At 39.9% G+C, this 16,207-nt stretch overlaps 1 protein-coding gene across 18 annotated transcripts in view; it reads right to left on the minus strand.

The window, feature by feature from the left end:
- Positions 1-16,207, minus strand: part of LOC143815937 (protein 4.1-like) — a 405,258-nt gene that overhangs the window by 56,992 nt on the left and 332,059 nt on the right. For 13 of the 18 annotated variants that reach the window (XM_077295756.1, XM_077295754.1, XM_077295755.1 and 10 more), the window contains 2 exons: positions 14,330-14,392; positions 2,649-2,828 (listed from right to left, as the gene is read on the minus strand). In XM_077295756.1, the coding sequence (XP_077151871.1) occupies positions 2,649-2,828; positions 14,330-14,392 (243 nt within the window). The remainder of the gene's footprint in view (positions 1-2,648; positions 2,829-14,329; positions 14,393-16,207) is intronic. The other 5 variants (XM_077295758.1, XM_077295757.1, XM_077295750.1 and 2 more) reach the window with 1 other exon arrangement.

The raw sequence follows: 16,207 nt of genomic DNA on the forward strand, positions 1-16,207 counted from the left end.
GTAACCAGGGTAAACATCGGGTTACTAAGCGCGGCCCTGCGCTTAGTAACCCGATGTTTACCCTGGTTACCCGGGTGCTGCAGGGGGACTTCGGCATCGTTGAAGACAGTTTCAACGATGCCGAAGTCGTTCCCCTGATCGTTGGTTGCTGGAGAGAGCTGTCTGGGTGACAGCTCCCCAGCGACCACACAGCGACGCTGCAGCGATCAGCATCGTCTGTATCGCTGCAGCGTCGCTGTGTGAGACGGGGCCTTTAAACAGTGCAGTTAGTTAACACAAGCTTTAACAAGACATCTCTCAATGAAATTCGACAAGATCAAAATGGGGTTAGTGTGGGTTCGGAAATCACCTTTAAAACGAGCCTCATTCTAACGGTCCACAGACTTGCAATGTAAAAGCCACTTCCGGCTCACTCAGAGCCCTGTGTCACCTGGCAAGTCGGAATAGCAGTCATATGACCCAGAAGAGGGCAAGCATTAGCAACAGGGGAAGGTGGCGATCGGCAAGTACAGTATATTACAGCACCTACACATTTACAAAGGTTTAGGTAATACAAAGTGTGGTGGAAGTGAGTCTTTAGTTTCATTAGTGCATCTGCACCTTAAACAACTTGTTGCACACGATTTCATATTTCATTATTTACGTTGCATTTATATTTATAAGAAAAATGATAAATGGAGCCTTTTTTTGTTTTTTTTTATAAGTCCACATCCATTAGTGAAAAACTGGAAAATGAAAGACAAAAAGCAGAAAAGAAGAAAAGATATGCACACTAGTGGGATCAACCAACCATAATAAATTTTATTATACCTAACACTACAAAAGAGGCAAAAAAGGACATACAGTCAATTGTATACTTTTATGTGCTCTGTATACAGTATTTCATGTATTGCCATGTTAGTCCATGTTTTCATCTGTGTTTGTCCTGGGGGGTACTAGTTGGTTCATTTTGCCATTTTTGGAGTTTTAAGGGTAGGTGCACACGTTCAGGATTTTTTGCGTTTTTTCGAGTTTTTTCGCTATAAAAAAGCGATAAAATCGCAAAAAAAAAAACGCGAATAAAACGCTTACATATGCCTCCCATTGTTTTCAGTGTATTGAGTATATCTTGTTTAAATGTTGCATTTTTTTCCGCGAAAAAATCGCATTGCAGAAAAAAAAGCAACATGTTCATTAATTTGCGGAATCGCGGGGATTCCGCACACATAGGAGTGCATTGATCTGCTTACTTCCCGCATGGGGCTATGCCCACCATCCGGGAAGTAAGCAGATCATGTGCGGTTGGTACCCAGGGTGGAGGAGAGGAGACTTTCCTCCACGGACTGGGCACCATATAATTGGTAAAAAAAAAAAAGAATTAAAATAAAAAATAGTGATATACTCACCTTCTGATGGCCCCGGAGTCTTCCCGCCTCTCATCGGTGCATGCTCTCTCTTCCGTTCCTATAGATGCTCTCTGTGAAGGACCTGCGATGACGTCGCGGTCATGTGCCCGTGACGTCGCGGTCATGTGACCGCGACGTCATCGCAGGTCCTACACACAAAGCAACAGCTGAGGAGATCGGGGGCCATCAGAGGGTGAGTATAACCTTTTTTTATTTTTTAATTATTTTTAACATTATATATTTTTACTATTGTTGCTGCATAGGCTGCATCTATAGTAAAAAGTTGGTCACACTTGTCACGCACTATGTTTGACAAGTGTGACCAACCTGTCAATCAGTTTTCCAAGCGATGCTACAGATCGCTGGGAAAACTTTAGCATTCTGCAAGCTAATTACGCTTGCAAAATGCTAAAAAAAAAAACGCGGGAAAAAAATGCGAAAAGAAGCATGCAGATTTCTTGCAGAAAATTTCCGGTTTTCTTCAGGAAATTTCTGCAAGAAATCCTGACGCGTGCACATACCCTAAATATTTTTAATTGTATGTCCTTTTTTTGCCTCTTTTGTAGTGTTATGTATAATAAAATGTATTATGGTTGGTTGATCCCACTAGTGTGCATATCTTTTCTTCTTTTCTGTTTCTTGAACCAGGTTAAATGCACGTGTTTGATCCCTGTGTTACAAATTTGTGTGGTACCCGCTATCTTTCAGTTTCTGTGAAAAACAAAAAGCCCCACTGCTGCCTTTATACTCTTCAGCTGCACTAATAAAAACGTAAGAAATACTCACCAAAAGACACAGTATAATGCGATGTGTCCTGGCCTCCATCTTCCTTTTCCTGGCCGCATATTTAGATTTACCCTATGGCTCACCTAACACTATGAAAGTTAAAATGCAAGAGCTCTGGCATAATCCTTGTCATCTTGGCCAAAGCATTATTTGAATAATTACAACTAGAAGTTCCATTTTTACCGGTTTTCAGTTAACATGGGCTAACAGAGCAGATTATTTTACTACTAATGTTAGCAACCTGACGCTACCATTTACCACATGGTAGCCCACAGACCACATGGAAAAGTTGTTAAAATGTTCTCACACTAGACTAATAGCAACAAGACCAGACAAATTAAGACCTAAATTAATTTTTTTTAAAAAGTAAACTGAAATAAATGTAAAAAAAAATCCATTTCACACTGGCAAACTTATGAAATTAAACCTTAAACATTTTCACAACCATAATTTATACATTTGAGCACTAAGACTTACCCCGTCATTGCCCGTTTGAACTTGTCCATTGAAATTGAGAGTACGGAAAGGAGAGTGGGCAGAAAGGCGTTTATCCCATTCGCTGGGACGTGGTGCAGGAACAGACTCCATAAAACTTTTCTTCAGCTCACGAATACTGGCATGATGACGAATTATTTCATCTTGAGTTTTCTCCAGGTCCTAATAAAATTTGATGGTATAGTGGACAGTAATATCAATAAAATTATAAAATGCAAAGATTGGAGAATACTCAGCAGAATGACGATGAAAATTTTGATGCAGAAAAGACAAAAATATGGAAGTAAAGAAAAGTGTTAAATGTGGGAGAGCTGAAGGCCAGTGAAACCAAGGAACATGGACATTAAAATATTATGATCTGTGGCCAGAAAACAGCAAAATGTGCTAAGCAGGTTACACTGCAAATCACATAGGTAAGAAAGCAACATAAAAAGCAAGTGTTAATAACGCGAGAGGGAAATATATCCAGTGCCCTTAGAAAGCAGAGGCTGTAAATTCACTCTGCTCAGGAAAGTTGCTTCTTTTGCCTGTACCTGAAGAATAAGCCTGCATACAATTCATTACTTTACTGCACTTTCCATGATTATGGATTATCCATAAATGCCTTAATGTCTAAAAAAGTTCAATGCCGACTTATTTTATACATATACATCTTTAGTAGAATGTCTGATGTTCATAGGGAAAAAGATATGCAATATAATGTACCGGATATAAATATCAGATTAAATTAATCATAATGTTATCGCATACTCCAAATATAATAGAGGTCAGTGGACTTGGATAAAAAGTACAAATCTCACTTGTCATATCGATAATGAATGATCATAAATATAATGGAGGTCAATGGAGTTTGACATAAAGTAGTTTCCACTAGTCATATTGAAAAGATGTTGTCCAATACTAAACACTATTAAAGGACCTTTCATCAGTTGTAGCATGTTAAACTGGCCACATCTTGGAATAGAGACTGCAGAGATTAATGAATGATAATTTTTGTTTCTCATCACTGTTGCAGCTCTGATACAAGTAAAGTGCAAGAGGGCATCACTAGAGATAATTCTCTAGGGATCTGTACTTTTTCTCCTGCATGATATTGACCAATCAAACAGGAGCATCTTGCATAAGATAAGTAAGAGTGCACACCTCCAGAGAAGCTTACATACAAGCTCTGTGTGAAATATGCATTGACACAGCCTTTCACCCCTTACAACCTGTGTAGAGTACCACAGAGTCATGTGTCATTACAAACAACGCCTGCAGATTCCTCCCACTCAATGCACTGTTATCTCTGCTCTACTCCCAACTCCCCACACACGAAAGCTGGAGTGGGTATTTGTAATTTCACATAGCTCTGCTCTACTCTACACAGTGAAATCATTCAAAAGAGCAGGGCTGTGTGTCATGACACGTCTTACATTCTCTGGGGCATGTTCTTTTTCTACCCCTTATACTTATGAATGGTCAACCTCATGCAGGGGAAGAAATACAGTTGAGCTCATCATAAAACTATAACCTAAACTTTAGAAGCAAATATTTCCTCAGTGGATAAGAAATTCATTAAGCTTAGCCATGACTATTCTATGATGTGGCCAATTTAACATGCTCACACTGGTGAAAGGTGCTCTTTAAAGGAAACCTGTCAGGTCGGATAACCCTAATAACATATAGATATTGGGTTAATCTGTAGGTTAATAGTGTTATAAAGGTGTGGCACCTGAGAGAAAATTTACTTTAGTCCCCTCTAGAGTTGCTGGATTTCAGTCATGCAGGCACGTCAGCATTGATATAGTCATCGCTAAACATTCATTGACCGTCGGCTGTAAGCATGCCCTGGGGTTTTGACTGACAGTCAGCTCAGAGGGCATCAGTGAGCAATAAAGTTAATTTCTCACAGGAGCTGCACTTTCAATATAACGGCCTGGGACCTTCATAATACTATTAACCTAATTTCGGAAAACAAAATAATTGAAAAATAAATTTAAAGCCGTCCTTCAATATGGAGGTATTACACCCGATTTGTAAGATAATAGCGTTATACGAACAGACAGGTTCCTTGTAAGTGTAGAGTCAGTGACACCAAATAATTTGGCACTACATTGTGATTCTGCCTGGCAGTTACAAATACATGTCAGTCTCTAATTCTGAGAAACTGAACATTGTGGACAAGCTATAGTGTTCTCTTTCGGTTTTGCTATACTGTGTGCTATAGCTTTAAAGCAAGCACTATGGAGATTTGTGATTTCCTTGAGCAACTATATAAAAAAAAAAATTGAAGTATAAGGTGGTAATAGAAGATGATCCCATGGCGGATACTTCAGATAATTACTAGCACCATATAAGGCTACTTTCACACTAGCGTCATGCACTGCACGTCGCTATGCGTCGTTTTGTAGAAAAAACGCATCCTGCAAAAGTGCTTGCAGGATGCGTTTTTTTCTCCATAGACTAGCATTAGCGATGTAGTGCGACGCATTGCCATACGTCGCACAACGTTTTTTGGTGCGTCGTGTCCAGCATTTCCGACCGTGCATGCGTGGCCGGAACTCCGCCCCCTCCTCCCCGCACCTCACAATGGGGCAGCGGATGCATTGAAAAACAGCATCCGCTGCCCCCGTTGTGCGGCGCTTCCACATTATGCGTCGGTACGTCGCAACTTCGCATTGCGACGTGCAGTGCACAACGCTAATGTGAAAGTAGCCTAATGGGGAAGATCATAGACTTTAGGCATATCGGCAATCTCAAGTGCCCAATGTTATGAAAAGTGTGATACAAAGATACCAGCATGTACTTCTGCAGTCTTGTGAGATTGCTAGATTTTATTTGTAGTTGTATCCGCTATCAGCGGTACGTGTTGCTACATGCGGGTTAGTTGACAGTATTTCACATGACATTTAGGACAAGTACTTTTGCTGTTCTAACCGCAAATGAAACAGTAGAGAAGAATAAATTCACAAGTGTCGTTAACTCTTTGCAAACATTTACCAGTGTTATCCTAATTGGCTTTTCAGCTCTAACCAGTAGGTATTCAGTCAAATGATGCAACATACAAAACGGTGATCACATAATAGTAATGACAGTTATAGATTAAAAGTAAATGTTTGATTCCGGAGTTGGGGTGTAAGTTGATGGAGGAAACATGAAGGATGGATTTTGACAGTTGGCATGGGCAATCATACCAAGGGCATAAATGGCCTAACATCCGAATCTATATCTTTGTAACAGTAGAAAAAAGTTCTAAATTGCACAATACTGTGTCTTGAGTCAAAGAAGACAACGCCATTTTTTTTTAGCGACAGGTTGCAGACAAAAGCCCTTTAGGATGACTTCAGCCCTGTTGCAGGCTGTGTCTTATTGGCATGCATTAAAACTTCACATCACAGATATACTAGCTTGCATACACACAATGAGCCTTGTTACAACACGTATAAGCACAGAATTGCAAAACACAAAGTTATAATCAGCTTCACCGGTCACAAAATAGCAGTCAACTCAAACACAAAACAATCTGTAAACAAATTGTAAAGCATACTTATATGGCATGTATAATTATGCAGCAGAGGTCCTAACATGAAGACATGATGCACTACATCCCATCCTTACTAGGTAAATTAAGTTAAATTTGCCTGCTCTAGAGCACCAGAAGTCTGGTCTACAACTTTCAAACGCATCTAACACACATCGGACTGTTGCAAAGCCATTATTCTAATGAGCCACGTCTCCCATCTGTGACAGAGATGTATAGCGTATATTAGGAAAGGATCATTTTATACAGCAAGTGAAATAAGTATTGAACATGTCACTAATTTCCTAAGTAAATATATTTCTTCAAGAAGCTATTGACATGCAATTCTCACCAGATGTTGGTAACAACCCATTTAATCCATACAGGCAAATAAATCCAACCATAGATGGCCATTACATAAGTTATGCGTAAGAATGAGAAAACACAGGGAAAATGTATTGAACCCACTTAATGAAATTAATTTACTACGCTATACAAAAGCCTTTGTTGGTGATGACCATTTCAAGACACCTCCTGTATGGAGAAACTAGTCCCACACATTACTCAGGTGTGATTTTAGCCCATTCTACCACATAAACACTCTTCAAATCCTGAAGGTTCCATAAACTCTTTCTATGAACTTTGAGCTTTAGTTCCTTCCATTAATTTTCTATTGGATTCAGGTCAGGTGATTGGCTGAGCTATTCTAGCTTTATTTTCTCTCTGAAACCAATTGAGGGTTTCCTTTACAGTGTGTTTGGGATCATTGTCTTGCTGAAATATCCACCCTTGTTTCATCTTCAATATCTTAGTAGAAGGCAGATTTTTATCAATAATGTCTCGGTACATTTTTCCACCCATCCTTCCTTCAACGGCATGAAGTTTGTCCGTGCCGTATGCTAAAAATGGCCCCATACCATAATGTTCCCACCTTCAATCTTCACTGTTGGTATGGTGGTTAGGTTGATTGCAGTGCCTTTTTGATGTCCGAACATGGCGTGCATTATAAAAGAAAAAGAGAAAAGGCGCTCCAAGTGTATTACCCTCAATATAAGACACAGCAAGCACAATATCGTAAATGCTCACATGACTGAGTTGTGACCTGGCACAAATCTGTACTCATAAGAATTAGGGCAGCTGCTCCGACCGCTGTCCCACACACCGATGGGAAGAAACTTATTCAAACCAAACAGGAAATAGAGCGGTAATTTCCAGGCGCTGCCACAAAGTGATGCCCGAAAACTACCACTCTTTTTCCTGTTTGGTTTGAATGGTGTGTATTATGGCATCCTGAAAGTTGAATTTTCTTCTCATCTGATGCAGACTATATTCTCCTAGAATTTCACAGGTTTGTCTAAATTTTGTGGAGCACACTTTAAATGCACTTGAACATGCTTTTTGTTCTGCCATGGAGTCTAAAGGCTAGTTTCACACTAGCATTTTGATGAGCTGCGGAGGGCTGCGGACTTCCTCCCTGAAGCCCCACCCACGGCCGCCGCTCAGCTTCGCCCACTTCCGCATGCAGCCTGCGTACCTATCTTTCACATTAGGTACGCAGGTCGTGCGCATGTATGTTTTGACGATGCGGCGACCAGCATCAAACGCAGCTGGTTGGAATTTTTTTTTTCCTCTGAAGCGTCAAAACGACGGTGAAATTATGTTTTTTCACACATTTGGATTATGGTCCTAACCGTACTCACTGGACCCTTCAGTAGCTGGGAATTCTTTTGTAATTCATGCAATCAGTATGTTTTGCAACAATAAGATTGCTAAGGACTTGAGATGGTTCACTGGTTTTACCCACCATGCAATGATTCTTGGTAATGAGACACCACTTTATGGCCATCAGTTGAACCAGCTGATATTTTTCGCTAAGTAAAAGGATTTCTAATTACTAATAAATTTCAGCTGAAGTCATGAATTTTCATGGCTTTTTGCACCTCTCTGTCTTCATGCGTTCAATACTTTTTCACAGTGTCATTCCTCATTATGACACATAATTTAATTTACAAACATCTATGACTTGATTTCTTTGCCCGTGTCGATTGGATGTGTTGATACAGACATCCAGTGAGAAATTTATACCAATATCATACATAGACATAGGTTTACTTAGAAAATGTGTGACTTGTTCAATACTTATTTCATCCACTGTGTGTGTTGGTAATACAATATACACTGCTCCAAAAAAATAAAGGGAACACCTAAACAACAGAATATAACTCCAAGTAAATCAAACTTCTGTGAAATCAAACTGTCCACTTAGGAAGCAACACTGACAATTTCACATGCTGTTGTGCAAATGGAATAGACAACAGATGGAAATTATTGGCAATTATCAAGACACACTCAGTAAAGGAGTGGTTCTGCAGGGGGGACCACAGACCACATCTCAGTACCAATGCTTTCTGGCTGATGTTTTGGTCACTTTTAAATGATGGTTGTGCGTTCACACTCGTGGTAGCATGAGACGGACTCTAAAACCCAAACAAGTGGCACAGGTAGTGCACACATCAATGTGAGTTGTGGCAAGAAGGTTTGCTGTGTCTGTCAGCGTAGTGTCCAGAGGCTGAAGGATCTAACAGGAGACAGGCCAATACACCAGGAGACGTCAAGGGGGCTGTAGGAGGGCAACATCCAGCAGCAGGACCACTACCTCAGCCTTTGTGTAAGGAGGAACAGGAGGAGCACTGCCAGAGCCCTGCAAAATGACCTCCAGCAGGCCACAAATGTGCATGTGTCTGCACAAACGGTTAGAATACGAATCCAGGAGGATGGTCTGAGTGCCCGACGTCCACAGAACACCAGGATTGGCAAATTCGCCACTGGCGCCCTGTGCTTTTCATAGATGAAAGCAGGTTCACACTGAGCACATGTGACAGACGTGAGAGTCTGGAGACGCCGTGGAGAGTGATCAGCTGCCTGCAACATCCTTCACCATCACCGGTTTGGCAGTAGGTCAGTAATGGTGTGGGGTGGCATTTCTTTGGAGGGCTGCACAGCCCTCCATGTGCTCGCCAGATGTAGCCCGACTGCCATTAGGTACAGAGATGAAATCCTCAGATCCCTTGTGCGACTATATGCTGGTGCGGTTGGCCCTGGGTTCCTCCTAATGCAGGACAATGCCAGAACTCATGTGGCTGGAGTGTGTCAGCAGTTCCTGCAAGATGAAGGCATTGAAGCTATGGACTGGCCCGCCCATTCCCCAGACCTGAATCTGATTGAACACATCTGGGACATCATGTCTTGCACCATCCACCGTCGTCACGTTGCACCACAGACTGTCCAGGAGTAGGCGGATGCTTTAGTCCAGGTCTGGAAGGAGAACCCTCAGGAGAGCATCCGCAGCCTCATCAGGAACATGCCCAGGTGATGTAGGGAGATCATACAGGCACGTGGAGGCCACACACACTACTGAGCATCATTTCCTTGTCTTGAGGCATTTCCACTGAAGTTGGATCAGCCTGTAACTTCATTTTCCACTTTGATTTTGAGCATCATTCCAACTCCAGACCTTCGTGAGATATTGTGATTTACGTTGATCATTTTTAGGCTTTATTGTTCTCAACACATTCCACTATGTAATGAATAAAGATTTACAACTGGAATATTTCATTCAGTGATATCTAGGATGTGGAATTTTAGTGTTCCCCTTATTTTTTGAGCAGTGTACATATATATTACACATATACACATACATTCTCCTTTCCTTACTCAGTCATCTGCTCACAGAAAGAAGAATGGATTATATATTATGGTGGCTTAAAAGTTCCAACCTTAGCAACCACAGCCTTTCTAGTCTCAACTCATCACGAACTAAAAATATAGCAACTTTGATTGGTTGATTAAATCTGTCTTGTGGTTGTTGTTAAATCTTTATTTTCAGTTTTGAGTTAACCCCTTCCCGACATGCGCCATACATATACTGCTCTGCGGGAGCCGCTTTCCAGCAAACAGTATATGTACGACAGCACGATCGCGAGGGATCACATTGAGCGCTGCTGCAATCGGCTGCTAGCACCGATAGTGGGAATTTAGCCCCTCTGATGCCGTTGTCAGTAGTGACAGTGACATCAAGGAGCATATGATTCCCTGCGCGATGTGATCGCCTTTTCCTGATGTCTCCATGGAAGACCCCCGGCTGCAAGATGGCCGTGGGTCCTTCTGGGTCCTGCAGAGAAGTTGGCTTGTGAGCCTGTCAGATGCTAATGTAATACTCAGATTTACGATTTGACACTATACAGTGATGTCCCAGGATGGGGCAATGTAAAAAATAAAAATAAAAAATAAATTAAAAAGTGTAAAAAATTTTTTTTTTATAAATCCCCAATTAAAGGAAAAAAAAACAACTATTTTTCCAATTAATACATTTATTTATGCAAAAAAAAAAAAATAAATAAATAAGAGTACACATTTGGTATTGCTGCGTCCATAACGACCCACGCTATAAAACTGTCCCACTAGTTAACCCCTTCAGTGAACACTGTAAAAATTATAAATAAAAAACCAGGCAAACAACAATGCTTTATAATACCGCCGAAAAAAGTGCAATAAAACGCAAGCAAAAAGTAAATAAAAATGGTACAGCTGAAAACATCGTCTCACAAAATACAAGCCGCCATACAGCTCCATCAGCAGAAAAATAAAGTTATAGCTCAGAATAAAGTGATGCAAAAATAACTAATTATTTTTTCTATAAAATAGTTTTTTATTTTGTAAAAGCGCCAAAACATTATAATAAAAAAAAAAAAAAAAAAAAAAAGAAACCGTGCCTTGCAAAAGTATTTGGCTCCCTGGAACTTTTCAACCTTTCCCACATATCATGCTTCAAACATAAAGATACCAAATGTAAATTTTTGATGAAGAATCAACAAGTGGAACACAATTGTGAAGTTGAACGAAATTTATTGGTTACTTTAAATTTTTGTGGAAATTCAAAAACTGAAAAGTGGGGCGTGCAATATTATTCGGCCCCTTTAACTTAATACTTTGTTGCACCACTATTTGCTGCAATTACAGATGCAAGTCGCTTGGGGTATGTCTCTATCAGGTTTGTACATCGAGAGACTGAAATTCTTGCCCATTCTTCCTTGGCAAACAGCTCGAGCTCAGTGAGGTTTGATGGAGATCGTTTGAGAGCAGCAGTTTTCAGCATAATCGCATGGGTACAGTGTTTATAATTAATATGGTTGAGATTATCCTGATATTCACACACAAAAAAAGAGAAACTCCATTTGAAAATGGTGCCCACCGCGTCTGCGCAGTAGCAGCCATCAGTGTATATAGAAGTGATGCGATAGCAGATATTGCGCAGGTATTGGCAGCGCAATCTTGCTAGAGAAAAAAAAAAATCCTCCTCCAAGATTGCACCGCCGCTGCATTCGCAGTAGCAGCCATCGGTGATCGGGTGCCATTTTCAAGTGGATTTTCATTTTTTAATATCAGGATAACCTCAACCATAATATCTATATGCACATTACGTATGCGATTATGCAGCAGCACAGGTGCCAAGGCTGGCGCCTGCCTGCAGAAGGATTTTTTTTTTTTTTTTTTAGTATGTACATATAATATTCATTATGCAAACTAGGGGGCAAGTCACTGAGGGATCACTGGCCTGTCAGCAGTCTTCATTATGAATAGCTAAGCAGAGCACCACATGAAGACTCCCAGACCCCCCCCCCCCCCCACAGGCCACCCCAGAGGACAAGCATATCATTGACTCATATCATTGACTGAAAACTGTAAATAAAGATTAAACAACAACCAAGGTATCATTTTAATCAGTTTAACCGTGCCGACCTGACACTGTCTGTAGGTCACTGTGCACAATCCTGCTGACAGGTTCCCTTTAAATAAGCAGAACATACAAAAATAATAAACTTTGTAATTTATCTTATCAGAGAAATCTGCCTATTCCTCCTCCTGGATTTATCTTTCACTCCTAGTTCATGGGTAAAATCTGTATTTTGTGAAAACAGATTTTTCCCATTACTAAGACAGGAGGAAATGCTAGTTGTTGCTTGTAAAATTCTATGGACGGGAAGAAGGAGGAGCTCAAGGCATACACACATTTTTCTGCAAGTTCTCCTGAAACAACAGTTTTTTCATAAACCTGTATGAGCACCAACTGTCATCTCCCATCTTAGAAGTGGGAAAATGTTTGTCTACTGAAGACAGACTTTACATGTGAAATGAGAATTTTGAGAATGATCAGTCCAGGAGTAGAAAGAAGTGGATTTGTCTAATAAGATATATTATAAGCTTTCGCAGTTTTAATGTGCACTATTGATTTATGAAAAAAAATAAAAATAATAATAATATATATATATATATATATATATATATATATTATATATTCTGCGTCATACTCTTCCATGTAACCCCTACAGAATATATACAGTTCTGTGCAAAAGTGTTTGCCCCTTTCCTGATTTCCTATTCTTTTGCACGCTTGTCACACTTAATTTTAAGGAAAAAAGAAATCCAAAATTACAGAGTTCAAATTCCCTAGTCACACTGAGGCCTCATTACTGCCACACCTGTTCTCAATCAAGAAAATCACTTAAATAGGACCTGCCTGACAAAGTTAAGTAGACCAAAAGAACCTCAAAACGTATACATTATGCTGCAATTCAAAGAACCAGAGAAATTCTGGAACAAAGGAGAAAAAGTAATTGAGATCTATCAGTCTGGAAAAAGGTTATAAAGCCATTTCTAAAGCTTTGGGACTCTAGCGAACCATATCGAGAGCCATCATCCAAAAATGGCCAAAACATGGAACAGTAGTGAACCTTCCCAGGAGTGGCCAGCTGACTAAAATTACCCCAAGAGCACACTGATGACTCACCCAAGAGGTCACAAAAGACCCCACAACAACATCTAAAGAAATGCAAGTCTCACTTGTCTCAGTTAAGGTCAGTGTTCATGATGACTCCATCATAAAAAAAGAGACTGGGCAAAAATTGCCTGCATGGCAGAGTTCCAAGATGAAAACCTCAGCTGAGCAATAAGAACATAAAGGCTCATCTTAGTTTTGCCAGAAAACATCTTGATGATCCCCAAGACTTTTGGGAGAATACTCGGTGGACTGACAAGACAAAAGTTGAACTTTTTGGAAGGTGTATGTCCCATTACATCTTGCGTAGATGTAACAGCATTTTAGAAAAGGAACATCATACCAACAGTAAAATGTGGTGGTAGAGTGATGGTCTGGGACTGTTTTGCTGTTTCAGGATCTGGAAGACTTGCTGTGGTAAATGGAACCATGAATTCTGCCATCTACAAAAAAAAATCTGAGGTCATCTGTTTGTGACTTCAAGCTGAAGCACACTTGGGTTATATAGCAGGACAACAGCAAGTCCACCTCTGAATGGCTTAAGGTAAAGAAAATTAAGATTCTGGAGCAGCCTAGTCAAAGTCCTGACTTTAGTCTTATTGAGCTGCTGTGGAATGACCTTAAAAAGGTGGTTCATGCTAGGAAACCCTCCAACGTGACTGAATTATATCAATTCTGCAAAGAACAGTGGGCCAAAATTCCTCCAGAGCATTGTAAAAAGACTCATTGCTAGGTATCGCAAATGATTGATTGCAGTTGTTACCGCTAAGGGTGGCCCAACCAGTTATTAGGTTTAGGGAAAAATCATCACACAGGGTCCTGTAGGTTTGGATTTTTCCCCTTAATAACATAGACCTTCATTAGAAAAAAACTGTGTTTTGTGTTTTCTTGTGTTACCTATGTCTAATATTTAAATATGTTATTTGGTGATCTGAAACATTTAAGCGTGACAAACAAGCAAAATAGGAAATCAGGAAGGAGGCAAAAAATTTTTCATACACCTGTAGGTTTGTACAGCGTTGGAGACATGTTGAAGAAAATATGACTGCAGAAGTTGCTTGTTTGTTGCCGTGGATGTGCATAGGAGCTGAAGAAATAAAGCTGTAGCTTTATTTTGGATGCAAATTGAGTCAAGTAAAAAAAATGACGTTCAGGAGCATTCAAATATTTTCTAGATGAAATTACTCAAACTGAAGATTCTGCTTTGGAATCATGCAACAACAAAAAATGTAAAGCATGCAAAAAATAAATGAACACACAGACAAAGTTGGCACAAAACAAAAAAAAAAAACAAAAAAAGTGTAAACTGCATCATTTAATACCAACCTCCAACATTAAATTGCTATGTCTGATATATATGTTTTCACCCTCTAGTTTCTTTGCTCTTTTCTGTGAATGTGAACAAAAATAAATAGGAAAAAAAACAATGAAAATTAAAACTCGTTATTTCTACAGTGGGGAAAGTGACAAATGAAAGCCATAGTCATAGGTATTTTATTTTTGAAATTTTCCTTCTTCCACTCAATATTGGTGCAATTTCAGTAAAACTAATGACCAAAAAATGTCATTGTATTTGAATTTAAATTGTTGTTCATAGCCAGAGCCGAGTTCTAAAAAACAAAGGGAATTAAAATCACAAAGTTTCAAGTATAAAACTACTAAAATATTGAAAAAATCATCATGTACGTCATAAATTAAAACTGGTGCAGACAAAAATGGGAGCATTTTTGTGGTGCTTATTAATATATAAGAATTACAGGTTTTTCTCTAACGCAGCCTTCCTGTTCTCAAAATAGCTGCTCCAAGTCCTCGGCAACGCCACGGGTGCACCAAAGTCCCCCCATTTACATAACCAACCATGCTGTTTTTATATAAAATGATATTTCTAACATCTACGGAAACAGGAAGAATTCTATAGAGGCCAAGTCCCTTATGTGAACATCTAAATAGTTCAGTATCACTTTGGAGTTAACAAACTACCTTTTCAAAGGAGGCAGATGGACCGGTCTGATTACATAGGCCTTTATTAACCACCATTTGGGCAGTGTGAAAAAGAGCGATGAAGGAGGAGAAACTCATTTATTGAATAGTAATGTCACAAAATCATGCCCCATCCACATTTGTTTAAATAAAACAAACAAAAAGGATTTTTTTTGTACTTTACTTTAAATGCCTGAATTAACCTAGTATGGAATAATTTCTTCTCTTTCTTACTGAAGTGTATTAGTATCTACATATTTTTAATAGTGCAAAGTAATTATGATCAATTTTGCACAACTGTTAAATAAAACAAAAAAAAAAATTACAAAACAAACATAACATAAAATAAGCACATGCAAAGGCTTCTTCATGAATTTTGCATGTCTTTGTAAATGCATAAGAATAGCATATAAAGAAGGCTGGTAAAGCTCATGTGTTTTACAATGTCGATGCTTTATAATGGCTGTCAAGAGAAAATACTGGGCTTTGTTTATCTAAGATCACATAAAAATCAAGAACGCTGAAACTTCAGTGATGTTCAGGAAATTAGCTTCACATAGATTAGTGCTTGTGGGGAGTACAGTCACTTTTGATAAAGGAGGCCCAATCTTTCATGGATTGATTCTTATTTATATTACTGGAAATTGAAGGGTTTTTCCATCAAGTTTTAAATCCCAATGGGCTTCTTGTATCAAGATATGTTAGACTACTTTCACACTAGCGTTAACTGCAATACGTCGCAAATGCGTCGTTTTGCCGAAAATACGCATCCAGCAAAAGTTCTTGCTGGATACGTTTTTTCGTCATAGACTAACATTAGCGACGCATTTGCGACGCATTGCCAAACGTTGCGTCCGTTTTGCGACGCTTGGGCGTGTGGTAGCGGACCGTCGGGGAAAAAAAACGTTACATGTAACGTTTTTTGCTCCTGACGGTCCGCTTTTTCCGACCGCGCATGCGCGGCCGGAACTCCGCCCCCACCTCCCCGCACCTCACAATGGGGCAGCGGATGCGTGGGAAAAATGCATCTGCTGCCCCCGTTGTGCGGCGGAGACCACGCTAGCGTCGGGAACGTCAGCCCGACGCACAGCGACGGGTTGTTCCCGACGCTAGTGTGAAAGTGGCCTTACCCCATTCTCGGATGCTGCTCCCAGTCTTTGTGGACAAGCAGCGACCTCAGAACACAAGACCTAGACCACTGCAGTCAATAATTGGGCTCAGCAG

This window comes from Ranitomeya variabilis, chromosome 3, assembly GCF_051348905.1.
Source record: "Ranitomeya variabilis isolate aRanVar5 chromosome 3, aRanVar5.hap1, whole genome shotgun sequence".
NCBI classification, from domain to species: domain Eukaryota; kingdom Metazoa; phylum Chordata; class Amphibia; order Anura; family Dendrobatidae; genus Ranitomeya; species Ranitomeya variabilis.